The sequence below is a fragment of the Mustela nivalis genome (genome assembly GCF_964662115.1).
Source record: "Mustela nivalis genome assembly, chromosome: 1".
Lineage (NCBI taxonomy): Eukaryota > Metazoa > Chordata > Mammalia > Carnivora > Mustelidae > Mustela > Mustela nivalis.
In genome coordinates, this window is record NC_139020.1 from 119,184,795 (window position 1) to 119,197,842 (window position 13,048).

General features: G+C 40.5%; 1 protein-coding gene across 2 annotated transcripts; it reads right to left on the reverse strand.

The window, feature by feature from the left end:
• Positions 1-369: 369 nt before the first annotated feature.
• Positions 370-12,199, reverse strand: CSTA (cystatin A). Of its 2 annotated transcripts, XR_014308546.1 has the most exons (4): positions 11,900-12,199; positions 4,241-4,342; positions 553-765; positions 370-400 (listed from the first exon to the last, which is right to left on the reverse strand). XR_014308546.1 is itself a non-coding variant. In XM_082719573.1 (3 exons), the coding sequence occupies exons 1-3, from the start codon at positions 11,963-11,965 to the stop codon at positions 637-639; spliced, it is 297 nt and encodes a 98-aa protein (XP_082575699.1). In that variant the 5' UTR covers positions 11,966-12,199; the 3' UTR covers positions 542-636. The 2 variants fall into 2 exon arrangements, 1 of the variants encoding a protein (XP_082575699.1); XM_082719573.1 differs by lacking the exon at positions 370-400 and having other exon boundaries at positions 542-765.
• Between the last annotated feature and the right edge of the window lie 849 nt (positions 12,200-13,048).

The following is a 13,048-nucleotide window of genomic DNA, read 5'->3' on the forward strand; positions in this document are numbered from 1 at the left end:
GTAACTTACTCTCAATGCCTGGGAAAAAAAAAGTTTTTTTGAGACTTATCTGTAAGTTTGAAGGCATTTCAAAATATAAATGTATTTTGTAAAATTCCTGATTTAATTTTAAAATGTGAGGCTAGGGGATGGAATAGTGGATTCTCCTCAACCAGAGGGCACTGCTAGCACATGATCTAGCCTGCCTATGGTGTGTGGGAATGGTCGTGGTGGTAGTCTTATCCTTTAGCAGGTCTCATTGGGCCTGACCAATTTCTCTGTAAGATTTCCAATTGACATTAAGTTGCACGGAATTTCTTCTCTAAAACAATAACGTTCCCTTTGAGAAAGAAAAGGTAAATACTATTTAGTACAATAAAAGAGAAATGGTTGTAGAAATCAATTTATTTGAAAAGGAATGCTTCTTGGGGTGGGATTATGGACATTGGGGAGGGAATGTGCTTTGGTGAGTGCTGTGAAGTGTGTAAACCTGGTGATTCACAGACCTGTACCCCTGGGGATAAGAATATATGTTTATAAAAAATAAAAAATTATAAAAAAAAAAAGGAATGCTTCTTTATTGATAGTTACATTTATTAGCAGGGAACATTAATCAGTAGCCAGTGGAAAACATGAGACCACTTCGGGAACATGCTGCTAAAAGCCTGTGATCTCATCGTCCTTGCTTTTGTCAGTCTGGTAAGCAGTAAGTGTCAAAGTAGAATTTTGTTGAGGAAGGCCTTTGAATACTTTCATGTGAATATAACTATTATCACCTACTCGCACCTAAAAGATAAACAAAGAAAAAAAATGAAAAGGAGATTCATTCAGATGGATCTATGCCAAGGGAAATAAGCTTTTCAGGAACAGTATTTCTAGATCAGAATTTTTAGACCTTGATTTTCATAAACCTACCACCTTATTTTATGAGAAAGGACAGGCTAAAGGCATGGCAAGAGGCATAAGCCCTTATTTTATTTCATTATTTTATTTTATAATTTCCTACTGCTTGGGCACAATGAAAGTGTATTTCATTTTCAAAGATGCACAGAGCAAGAAAACAAGTGACAGTCTCCTTATTGATTCTGTTTTCTGACTTCCAGACTGGGGTACTTTATTAGCCACATGATTTGAAAAGGGAGGAGAAAATCAGAATTGTCCTAGAAAATTTGGGAGGTGTGGTTCCCATATCTATATTAGCACCTACATTATAAAAGCCCACTGATAGGACTGAGCAGAGAGCAGGGGATGGACAGTCTATAGTGTCCCTTTAAAGTAAAGGGATCTTGCTGGTTAGTCATTGGTGTGAAAATTGAAATGGTAGTATGGGCATGAACCTGAAACCTAGAAAATCATGATGAGAATTTCTACTTTTGTTTTTGGTTGGGACAATAAAAATTTTGTCTTAGAATAATATTTTTTATGTTCTGACGTCCCTTCCTAATTAACAAATGCCATTCAGCAAATGTTTACTATGATTCAAAGGCTATGATGAACATTGTATATACTTCTTACTATAGGCCTGAACAAAGGTAGAAAAATAACAGTTTTACAAATGGAGAAGCAGATTAGAAGAGATTAAATAATTTTCCATAAATCTCTCAGCTAGTAAGCGACAGAGTCAAAACCTAAATCTAGAGTCCAACATCGATGTTCTTTTCACTCTATAGTGTAACCACTTTTTTTTCAGTAGGTTCCACACCCAGCATGGAACCCAGTGCGGGGCCTGAACTCACAACCCTGAGATCAAGACCCAAGCTGAGAGCAGGAGTTGGATGCTCAACGAACTGAGCCCCCCAGATTCCCCTACAGTTTAACGTTTTAAAAGTATTCTGCGTTTGGACAGGACATCAGCCTTTGCAGACATTATTAGAAGCAGCACAGCCAGTAGATAAGAATCAGACCACCTGGGTTCAAATCCTGGCCCTCTCTTATAATTGTATGACCTTTGTTAGTTACTTCATCTCCCTGAGGCTCCATTTTCTCATCAGTAACACAAGGGAAATGATCATACTTATCTCATAGATTTGTTGAGAGGATTAAAAGAGAATACATGCTCAGCTCTTAGAGCCTGGCACGTTGTAAATTTCTAGCTCTTTTATTTCACACAACACCTGGCAAAGTAGGGTTTTTTTTTTTAATTTTAATTTTTTATTTTGTTAAGAGATTTTATGTATTTATTTGGCAGACAGAGATCACAAGTAGGCCGAGAAGCAGGCAGAGAGAGAGAGAGAGAGAGAGAGGAGGAAGCAGGTTCCTTGCTGAGCAGAGAGCCCCATGCGGGGCTCGATCCCAGGACCCTGGGATCATGACCTGAGCTGAAGGCAGAGGCTTTAACCCACTGAGCCACCCTGGCACCCTGCAAAGTAGGTTTTTATCTGAATCGTGCAGATAAGGGCATTGTGGCTCAGGGAAGATGAGGGGCTGTGATCACACAGGGACTGCTAGTGGAACAAGTTGAATAAGGTTCCAACCCGGAACTGTCTGACACCAGAAAGCCTGCAGCCCTTCCATTCCTCCACCTGCCTCTTAATAGATAGATACTTGGGAAAGAACACAGAAGGTCACTTCACCAGAAAGACCTTAAATGTAGAGAGTGGTTCAGAGCAGAGATCAACTAGACAGCCAGGAAATAATGAGGGAACTGGAGTTAGGAGTTGTAATCCAGTAGGAGAAATTTGACTAGGCAGGTGGTCTCTCTCTCTCTCTTTTTTTTAAATCCTTTTAGGTAGGTGGTCTTAAGGGATGGAATTTTTAAGTTTTCTGAGGAGTTTTTTAAGAAATGCATCAGCTGGTTACTATATGAAATTCATGAACTTAGACTAATTATAATTATTAAAATAATGATCCCAATTTTGATGGAATGTTTCTTGTCTTCGAACAAAATCATTTTTAACTGGAAAAATGTTTTTCAGCTGTGAAGAAAGCAGATTGAGAAAGGGGGAAACAATGTTGCTGCTTTCTAAGTATCAGGCAGGATCTCATTCATGTGAGCCACCCCAGGACCTGGCATATACGAGGAGCTCAAATTTGGTAGGACTGGGCTGATCCATTTACATGACCCAGTGTTGTCATTTTCCTATGCTGAGATGGTTAGGACCTCTTACTTTATTGTATTTTACTTTATTTTTTGCAGAAAGCATTAAAAAATATTTCATTTATTCATTTATTTCTCTGAGAGGGAAAGAGAGAGCACAAGCAGGGGGAGCAACAGGTAGAGGGAGAAGCAGGATCCCCACTGAGCAAGGAGCCTGATGTGGGACTTGATCTTAGGACCCTGAGATCATGACCAGAGACCATGGCAGACACCAACAGCAGACGTGAGCCACCCAGGCGTCCCTGAAAACATTTTTTTAACATTTTATTTCTTAAGTAGCTAATTGTTAAAGAGGAATAAGCCAGACTGTGCCTTGGTCAAATGGTTTTGTAAATCTCAAGTATATGTGTTTGAATGTCTGTTGTTATTATTTATTTATCTGATTTATTAAATCAGAATTATCATCTCAGTGCGAAAGAATGAAGATGGGTCTCAAATATCGATGGTTGACTAGTTGAATTGTTTTCCTCTTAACTTCACAACCATTTTCTTCAAATAGAACTGGATAGTGCATCATTTAGTTTAATGATATAGTTATAAAATTAATCTTAAAATTATTTTAAATGCTCCACTGTTTTAAACTATACCTACAGTGTCACAAATTGAATCCACTTACTTGAATTGACAAATGATTTTAATTTTATTAACCAGAATACTGTGTAAAGAACAACAGTAGCTTCAGTTATTTTCCAACCCAAAATTACTTTAAATCATTCCTAAAATCCATTTAATTTAGACACATAGATTCACAAGGATTCCATAAAGAGTGGAATAAGTTTCAAGATAGCATCTGGTCCAGCTCCAGGCCTTCAGGCAACCGAGATATCCTCTCATTTCACACAAAAAGCGCCACGGCCACAAACTAAGCATTCTTGGAAACGTTATGAAATTTCTTTCTATACAATTTCCAAAAATTGTAATTTGTAAATTCTAATTGTAATTTGGAAGGAGTCAATTTGGAAAGCTTTCTAAATTCACAGGAAACAGATGGTGGCAATATATCATCATCTGCCAAATTTAAAAGTCTAACACTTGGGAAATTTCATTTAGGACAACCAGAAGGGACAAAATATACGGTCAGGGTAACAGGGAACATCAACCAAAGTGGGAAATGCAGTATCTTTTAGTACTGATGTGAACCCAGTAAGGATGTTGAACTCTAACCTTAATGTAGTAATTTATTCCAGCAACTACTTGAGTTTTATACTCTACAGCTTCAAATTCTTCATAAGTCTCGTTTGTTTTTTCTTCAAGCTGAGGTTTAACCTTAGGAGGAAAAAAAAAAGAAACACATTATATCAAAGCTATAATGGATTCCACTTATGTGATTTTCAAGTCTGGGAAACTCGTGCTTCTAAAGGTCCTCAAACATCATAATAAGAACTATTTTCAGTATTTCAAAGAAAAGAAAAGATCTGCCTTTAATAAGATTACATGAGCTAGCTAAAATGTTAAATTTTGTGGCTTTTGGCTGAATTTGCATCAAGTCAGTGTGGTAATATGGCAACATGGTAATATTTTCACTAGTAGAACTCTGATATATATGGCTTTGATTAATAAAAATGGGAGAGCAATAATTACTATTTCACCTGAATTTTTTTTATTTTGAAGTAATTTCAGACTCAAAGTTACAAAAATAGTATAGTATACCTCAAGATCCTTGATCTAATCACATCTGTAATTTCCTTTGCCATGTAAGATAGCACATTTATAAGACTCAGGGATTAGGATGTTGGCCACCATTCTGTCTACAACAGAGGGATTATAAACTTTGGTGGCAGCATGCCTAAACCCTGACATGACAAGGGAATGGTGTGTCTCAAATTCATTGTGTGAACTTTTACTGGATTTACCAGTTTTCAGTATCGGTCTTTCATTCCTTCTCTCAGCTGAGGCTGATACGCTAGTTGCCACTCTGTTCTCTCTGACTCACTCTCTGTGAAGAGTAGGGCTCCAGAATTCTGCCAGAGCTTGAGATAAATGAAAGGGAAAGATCTGGGGGTGGCCTAACTGCTCCTGATACAGATCTGCTGCTCTCAGTTTTCCCGGCTTTAGCCCCGTGCCTCACTCTCATTGTCCTACGTTTCTGGCATTGCTCGTGTTTGAGCCGTTTGGAATTCTGCACCACGAATCCGCTTGCTGCTGGCTCATCACTCCCATCTGGGGTTGGGCTCCATCTAAGTGGCCAGTCATTTTCCATTGTTCATCTGTTTCCCATCTTCCAAGGTTTGGTCAGTATCTTTGAGGTGGTGTTTGCCTATCTCCATTGTCTCTCTAGGTGTGGGTTTGTGCCTTTTCCCCCTCATTTTTTTCCTGTCATCTAGAGGGAAAAGAAAATAGATGTGTATGTTCAATATACCTTGTTTCTTGGATAGTTGCCTCCCTGCTATTCACTCAAGCATTTTACATGTTTCAGGCTGGTCTCCCATGCATCTAGGTTCTCCCAAGGCCATTCAGGCCTTCCCATCTGTGGGCGGACATATTGAATTCCTTTTCTATCAGCCCCTTGGTTTGGGTGCCAGAGTTGGTTTTCAAAGATGTAAATGTTTCCCAACTTTTTGAGTTCTTAGACCACTTTTGAGGGTAAAACACTTCACGGACCACCACCCATTTCTCCTGTGACCTTCAGAATAGATGGGAAGAAGGTGTTATTGCTTTCTTGAGATGGAAAATGAAGCTTCAGAGTGGAGAAAGGAAGAAGACAAATTGTGAGGAGGAAAAAATCAGAAATGGGAAGTGGGGAATGAGAGAGGGGGAAAAAGATAGAAGTGCAGAGAGAAGTCAAGTAAGGAGAAGAGTTACTGTTTTCTTGCTTCTCCTATCTAATACTTCTGAGTCAATGCTGGGTACTGGTCAAGTTAAAAGCTGAGTTGGAAAGGGTTAATCTCCAAACCCAAAGTTATCCAGTTAAATCTTATTTTACAAACGAGAGGCCCAAGGCTATGAAGAGACCATGACTGCTTAAGGCTGAAAAATTATTAATTACAGTTACTTAAGGTTTTCAATCCCTTGCCCGATAGCTTAAGTATCTGATTTATCTGTTGTAATGATCTGTATTCCTTCTGGTTTCCAGTCTTTTGGTCATTGTTTTTTTTAACCACATATCAGAAAATTTTATTTCTATTTGTCCTTGTCTTAAAAAACATACAAAATCTATAACATTTTCACTGCATCTATGCAGTTTACAAGTCCAGAGTCTTCCATAAGCGAGCTGATTTCCAGTGTCCTGGTTTGTTTTGGTAAGTACACGGGCACCTGTCAGACTGTGTGCCGTGATTTCAGGTTTATGGCACTTAGAGCCTGTAGCCTTGCTCTCTCTTCCCAGTAGAACAGGCTGGTATTCTTCTAATGTCGGATGCTATGAACCAGGGGTGGGAGGGGTGGAGGTTGAGGTCGAAGCTGAGGAGCAGGAAAGGGGCAGAATAAGAAGGAGCTGGTCAGTGAAACCTTAATTTTCAGAAGGCAAGCTTGGTACTGAAAGACCCCCCCCAAGGGATGGGTGCTGGGAGGGTGGATGTCAGCTGGGAGTGGTGGTCTGGGACCTGCTGGAACACAGACAGACCTTGAGCTGAACACAGTTGGTTTTCCCCTTCCCTAGCCTTCCATACACAGTCGTGGCTGAGATGATGGAAGAAACAGTATGAGCCCAGCCACTGTCACTCGGGCCCCAGCCTGGAGAAGGATGCTCTCAGGGAGGAGCGGCTGGTAAAATACAATTACCCTAGGGTTGTTCATATATTTTTACTGTTGTAGGGAATGAATCTTGGTGAGTTGTTAGTCCTCTGGGATCTGAGGATTTGAGCTGTGTTGCACCCAACAGACCTAGGCACTTTCCCTATCTATAATCATTCTGCAAAAACTTTAGACTATGCATAAAATAGGGAAGAATGGATAGAAAGGTAATAGTGGCAACATGGGTAGGCCATATTTTGGCATGTTTTCCAGAGAAGGAAGGAGAGTTTGGGTTTAGCATGAAAGTGTAGTAGGGCTGATGAGAAATGACCTACAGACATTTGTCATCTGTTTGTTTTTGAGGGAAGGGCAAGCGTGGGGCAAGGCACCTAGTATGCAAGAAATGATGGCACCCCACATAAGAGAGGAAGGGCAGAGTCTTTGACTAGAGGGAGGAATGAGATCCAACAAGGGATATGGAAATTGGGAGTGTTCTTGTACCAGCTGACTGCAATCTTTAGGAGACGGAACTGAGACACAGGCTGGAGGGGCCATGGGGATGGGAGAGATTGAGAAGCCAAGAAGAGAGAAGGCCCAGGTCCACCTCTCTGGGGCTCTAGAAAAAGGCCAACAGGATGTGACTGACAGGATGTTCCGGCAGCCCCAGGTTCCTGTTGCAGTTGTTCGCTGGCATACATTCATAAATTTGTACTGAGCGAGTTTCTGTGGTTCTGCAACTTCCTTGAGCAAAGTTCTCTGAACCTGGAGCAGAAGCTGAAGAGGAAGTGGTGGCAATGGGGGTGATGTGTAATTGAGGACTGGAATGCCGGAATTTCACAGGGTCAACAGAAATCAAGGGTGGAAGAATGCCTGAAGCCAATCACGGTCCAGGCTGGATGAGCACTCAAGTGGGCCTGAGCATGTTCTGTTGATGAAGATGGGAGGGTGAGGGCCTGAAAGACCGTGGTGTGGCTGAATGGCAGGTTCTCTGGGTGTGGGGCAGTGGCAGAGGTGATTGATGGGGAGGCGCCGGTCAGAGAGGAGAACACAAATGTGTGGGTGAGTGACAGCGGTGACACGCTGAGCTCCGGGGTGTGGTATCCATGATGGTATGCAAAGGGGGTGTTTGTATGGTGTATGGTCTGTGTGGATGCCAGGAATGGCATTCAGCAATTAGGTCTGACGTAGGGGGTGTGTGTATGTGTGCGTGTGTGTGTCTGTATCTACCTGTGAGTGCGTAATAGTACCCTTCATTTCCCAGAGTAATTATTGAAATAACAGTTCTTTCCTGCAATAAACGTGCTCAGAATTCCCATCCCAATTCTCAGGTCAAATATAACCTTTATTGCCTTGAGTGTATCCCCTTTCTAAATTTCTCTGAAGGCAAGAACCATCTTCCCTGCTGTCCCTATAGCAATTCACACAGTACTGTGTACATAATGTTTTCTGAATGAAGAAACCAGGGCTGTTTTTCTTCATGGCACCTTGTCTTCCTAGAAGGAATAAGAGGATATAGGAGAGGATAGCAGAGACGCTCAACTAATACAGAGAATCCTGGGAAAGGGGATTTCTTTCATGTGTACTTGGGAACAAGCTCTATTTGCATCCTTTAGTGGTATGTGATACATAACTACCATTCAGTTCAGTCTCCTTCATCTTCAGAATGGGGACTCTTTTCTCCTGCCTTCAGAAATGTTCAAGGCTCCTCAACCTGGAACTCTTTGTTTGATTTTCTTCTCTTTCTGACCTTATCCAACATCCCTCTTTCATTTTTTTTTTTTTTTAAAGTAAGCTATTTATTTATCGGAGAGAGAGAGAAAGTGGGAGCACAAGCAGGGGAATTGAAATGGCAGGCAGAGGGAGAAACAGGCTTCCTGCTGAGCAGGGAGCCAGATGTGGGACTCTATTCCATGACCCGAGCTGAAGGCAGACACTTAACTGGCTGAGCCATGCAGGCATCCCTCCCTTTTTCATTGTGACGTCAAATTCCTTAAACCTGCAGTTCCCACTTTTTCTTTGATGCTTTCACCTCTCTGTGAGATGGCCTCCCATTCCTTCCCTTGTCTCCCAGATGGAGTTCTTCCTTCAGCTGGCATTCCACTGAGAAAACTCTCTGTTAAGGAGAGCGAGAGCCGATAAACTTAAGCTCCTCTAAGAATACCTGCATTTTAAAAAGAGTGGCAGTATCGTAGCCAATGCGGTTTATCCGAGGCGTGATTATTGCTAATTAAAAAGTGAGTTAAAAAAAAATAGAATACATTAAAAAACAAAGGGATAAAATGACAAGGGAAACGACAGGTAGTGGTGGTCTTCCTTAGGACCACCTCAGATCAGACTAAGTGTATAACTCCCAACACCTGCCCATTTGCCTGACTCTGACTGGGCACCTAACTAACTCTGTAATCTTGGAGAAGATGTTTGATTATATTTCTTCACCTACAAGTGGTTTTGGTAATACCTGACTCTTGGGGTTGTGTGTGGGGAGATTAATTTTATCCTTCATGGGAAAGTGCTTCCTAAACTGCCCATTCTTCTGCCTTCTAATAGTTATTTGGGAATTGCCCCCTAAGGTTCTCCTGGGAGAGGGAAGCCAAATGATAACTGGGAGCTTAATACCTGAGAAGCTGAACTACTACACAGTAACTATTCACTTGAAAGTTAGGAGCTTTGATGGGCAAACTCTAATGTCCTTCCTGGTCCCAAACCTATGATTTAAACAATGTTCCTAATTGGAGATTGTTTTATTATGTTCCAGTTATCTTGGCTTCTCTAAATGGACTCTAAACCCCTTGAGGACAGGGGCCATGTCTTAAAGTCCTTATGTATCTTTTGTAACATTTAACACAATGCTGGACACCTAAGAGATAGTCAAGAAATGATTCATTGGTATTCATTTCTCAAATTGATTGAAATCCGAGGCTGGCTGCCCACACGGATAAGGCAATTTGCCATACCACATATTTCCCTCAACCTCCATGCTTCTCCATGTTCCTGCCACTGTATAGTGGAAAAGGCAAGTGGTCAAAAATCTGAAGATAAGCTAGCTTCTTAACTAGACAGGTATTAACCTCTTTGAATCTCAGTTTGAAATCTCATCTGAGATATGGACATGATGATTTCCTTCCCTGTGCCGGGGGTTATAAAGACCAAAGGAGAGGTCAAATGGAGGACAAGGCTTTTAAAACCACAGTGCACCTTTCTAAGAGTGATATAACTATTGTTCATACCTATCTCTCATTCTGCCTCCTTGACAGGGCTGGAGCCTGAGGTAAGCAGCAAGAAACACACTTTCAAATTAGTTTCATAATTTAAGATGTGGCTCACAGATGGTTTTTTTTTTAAATGCAAGGCCTTCTTATAGCTTCTTACTAAAAAAATTATTCTTGCTAACCAAGATAGGCTTTTTAAAAATCATTGAAATTTTCTGCACACTCTCTGTATGTGGAATCTCTGTTATTCCCCCATTTCTCTTATAGCTCTGTTTCCTGGAAAATCTCAGGGGGATTTTCCAAGGTCACGGGTAACTTTGGGCAAAGATTTGAAGCAAATAACTGTGAAGCCTCACCTATGCATATTTTTTTCTTGTTTTCAGGTCATTTTATGCACATCACCTTAAGTAGTCCTTACAGCTCTGAGATCAGCAGAGCAAGAGGTGTGATCTTCATCTTACAAATAGAATTAAGAATTTTTTTTTGCAGGGCTCTGCTTTTGTTTTTTATTTATTGTTTAAAAAGATTTATCTATTTATTTAAGAGAGAGAGAGAGCAGGGAGTGAGGCAGAGGGAGAGGGAGAGAGTCTTAAGCAGACTGTGTGCTGAGCGTAGAGCCTGACACAGGGCTCGATCTCAGACCCTGTGATCATGACCTGAGCTGAAACCAAGATTCAGAGGCTCTACAGGCTGCACCACCCAGGTGCCCCCAGTGTTCTGCTTTTAGAAAACCCATCTCCCGTAGGCCTCTTGGATTTACGTATCTCCAGATCTGTAGCCAGTGAGGTCATGGACAGCAGCCTGGGTATCACCAGGGAGCGGGCTAGAAATTCAGGTTCTCAGACCCACCCTACCCCAGGTTCTGAGTCAGAATCTCCATTTTAACAAGACCCCCAGGTAATATATGTATACATTGAAGTTTGTGAATACTGAAGATTGAGAATTCTGACCTCAAATAAAGGTACTAATGACTTAACATTATCTTTGGGAAGAAGAAAAGCTACAAAAGTATCTTTTTTCAAAAAGAACTCTTGAAAGGGAAACATTTATCCCCAAAGAATGAGTTGACAGAAATCCAGGCATCGCATCTCTAGAGAACATTCCAGAGCCTTAACATAGAAATCCTATCTCTTTCACTTACACAAGTAGCCAGTCTTATTTGCCAGGGTCATAGAAAGAAGTTTCAGAGAGAAAAAACAAGGAATGATACAAGAAAATAGGGAAACAATTTACAAACCTAACATGATAATTTATATATATTTTCTTTTCATAAAATAAACAGTATAATAAAATTTTATCATATAGATGATAGCTAATCAAACATGTAAAAAATGTATCAACTTGCTAAAAACATTGAGTTCTGTTTTCACCATCATCAGTTTCAGAATCAGCATAGACTATGCCACTCCCCTTACTCCCCTTCTAGTTTAATCATATTCTCAATATGATGAGACTATAATTTTTTCTATGTAGTCAAATTGGCAGGAAGTGTGGAAGTGGATTGTCTTTGCAATGTTGCTCTTCATTTAACCCATTTAAAAAAATTTCCCCGCAGAGCGTGCGAAGTCTAGTTTGTTAAATTGTTAAAAAGCTGATTTAATTACATGTTGGCTCCATTTGGTAAGATTAGAAGCTTCATCAGAAACTGAATTAGTAATCCTGGACTCATACATTGGAAGCCTATAAAGATGACCCAATATAAATTCTTTTATAAATGGGGAAACTGAGGCTCTGAGAAGGGATGTTACATGTTCAAGATCACTCTCGTGGTTGGGATTATTAGAGGTTTCAGCCGAAAAGGTTTTTAGTTGTAAGGAAGCCTGAACAAAACCGCACATTTCCCAATGTTCTGCTGGTTTTCATGTTCACCCACACGCGTAACACGGCCCCCCTAGGAACCAAGATTTTGGATCAATCCTCTTCATGAGATATACCAACTCACCTCATTAGCAATCTCCTGGATTTCTGGAGTGGCCGGTTTGGCTTCAGTTAAGCCTCCAGGTATCATTTTGGCTAATTGCTTCTTTGCTAGGCAGGATGCTGGAACTGAAGTGATCAAGGAAGCGTGGAGACTCTGGTTTTTAAAGAGGGTGTTGCTCAACAAGCTCCACCTCCAGAAGGTTCTCTTTTTCACAAAGAGCAAAAAGGCACAGGGAAAATGAATATTTCTCAAAGCAAGCCATGCTGCTTCCTCAACAGAATAGGCCAGTAGGAATTGGGGAGATTGAGGGCTGAGGATGAACAAATGGGTGTGCCCCCCGAGTCACGTCCTCACAGGGAGTCAGACTTCCCCGCGTTCTCTTTGACGTTGGTTCCATCCTGTTGCATCTGAAGAATGAAAGCTGGAGCCACGACCAGAGTTTCCCAATGTGTAAAACCTCTAATACAAAGTTTTATACTTTAAAGGTATATGTATTAATAATGTCAAGGTTGATTGTTTAGAATTTATTTGACTTTATAAAGAAAGTAAAAGAGTCTGTCTGGAGAGCCTTGGCTGGACACTTGAATTTTACTGTTTATTTGTGTGTTTGTTTTATACTTCTAGAACTACCGAAAAACACAAAGAGTAAAACAACAATCACCTATATTCCAATCACCCAGATTTAAAACTTTTAACATTTTATCTTACCTACTTTCCCTATTTTCTTTCTTTCCTTCTCCCCTTCCTTCCTCTCTCTCTTTCTCCCTTCCTTCCTTCTTTCATAGTTGTTGTTAAGAAATACAGTATTACTGGTCTCCCACTCCCACCCCCGAGCCCCCAACTTTGGCCTCTGCAGAGATAAACTACACTGTGAGTTTGGTATCCTTCTAACCCATTTCATACATTTACCTAGTGTGTTTTTTAAACAATTTACTTATGTTATATGATAAACATGTACTCTATATATACTTTTTTCTGTCTGGCATGTTTTTGAGATTTTCCATGTTGACACACAGATAGATCAGTTTGGCTTATTTCCTTTAATTGTTACTTGATGATTGATTGATCTCTATCTATCTACCTACCTACTTACCAACCATCATCTATTCTATCTAACTGCTATATGCTATTCCACATTTTACATACTTCTTCCCCTACCGATGAAGACTT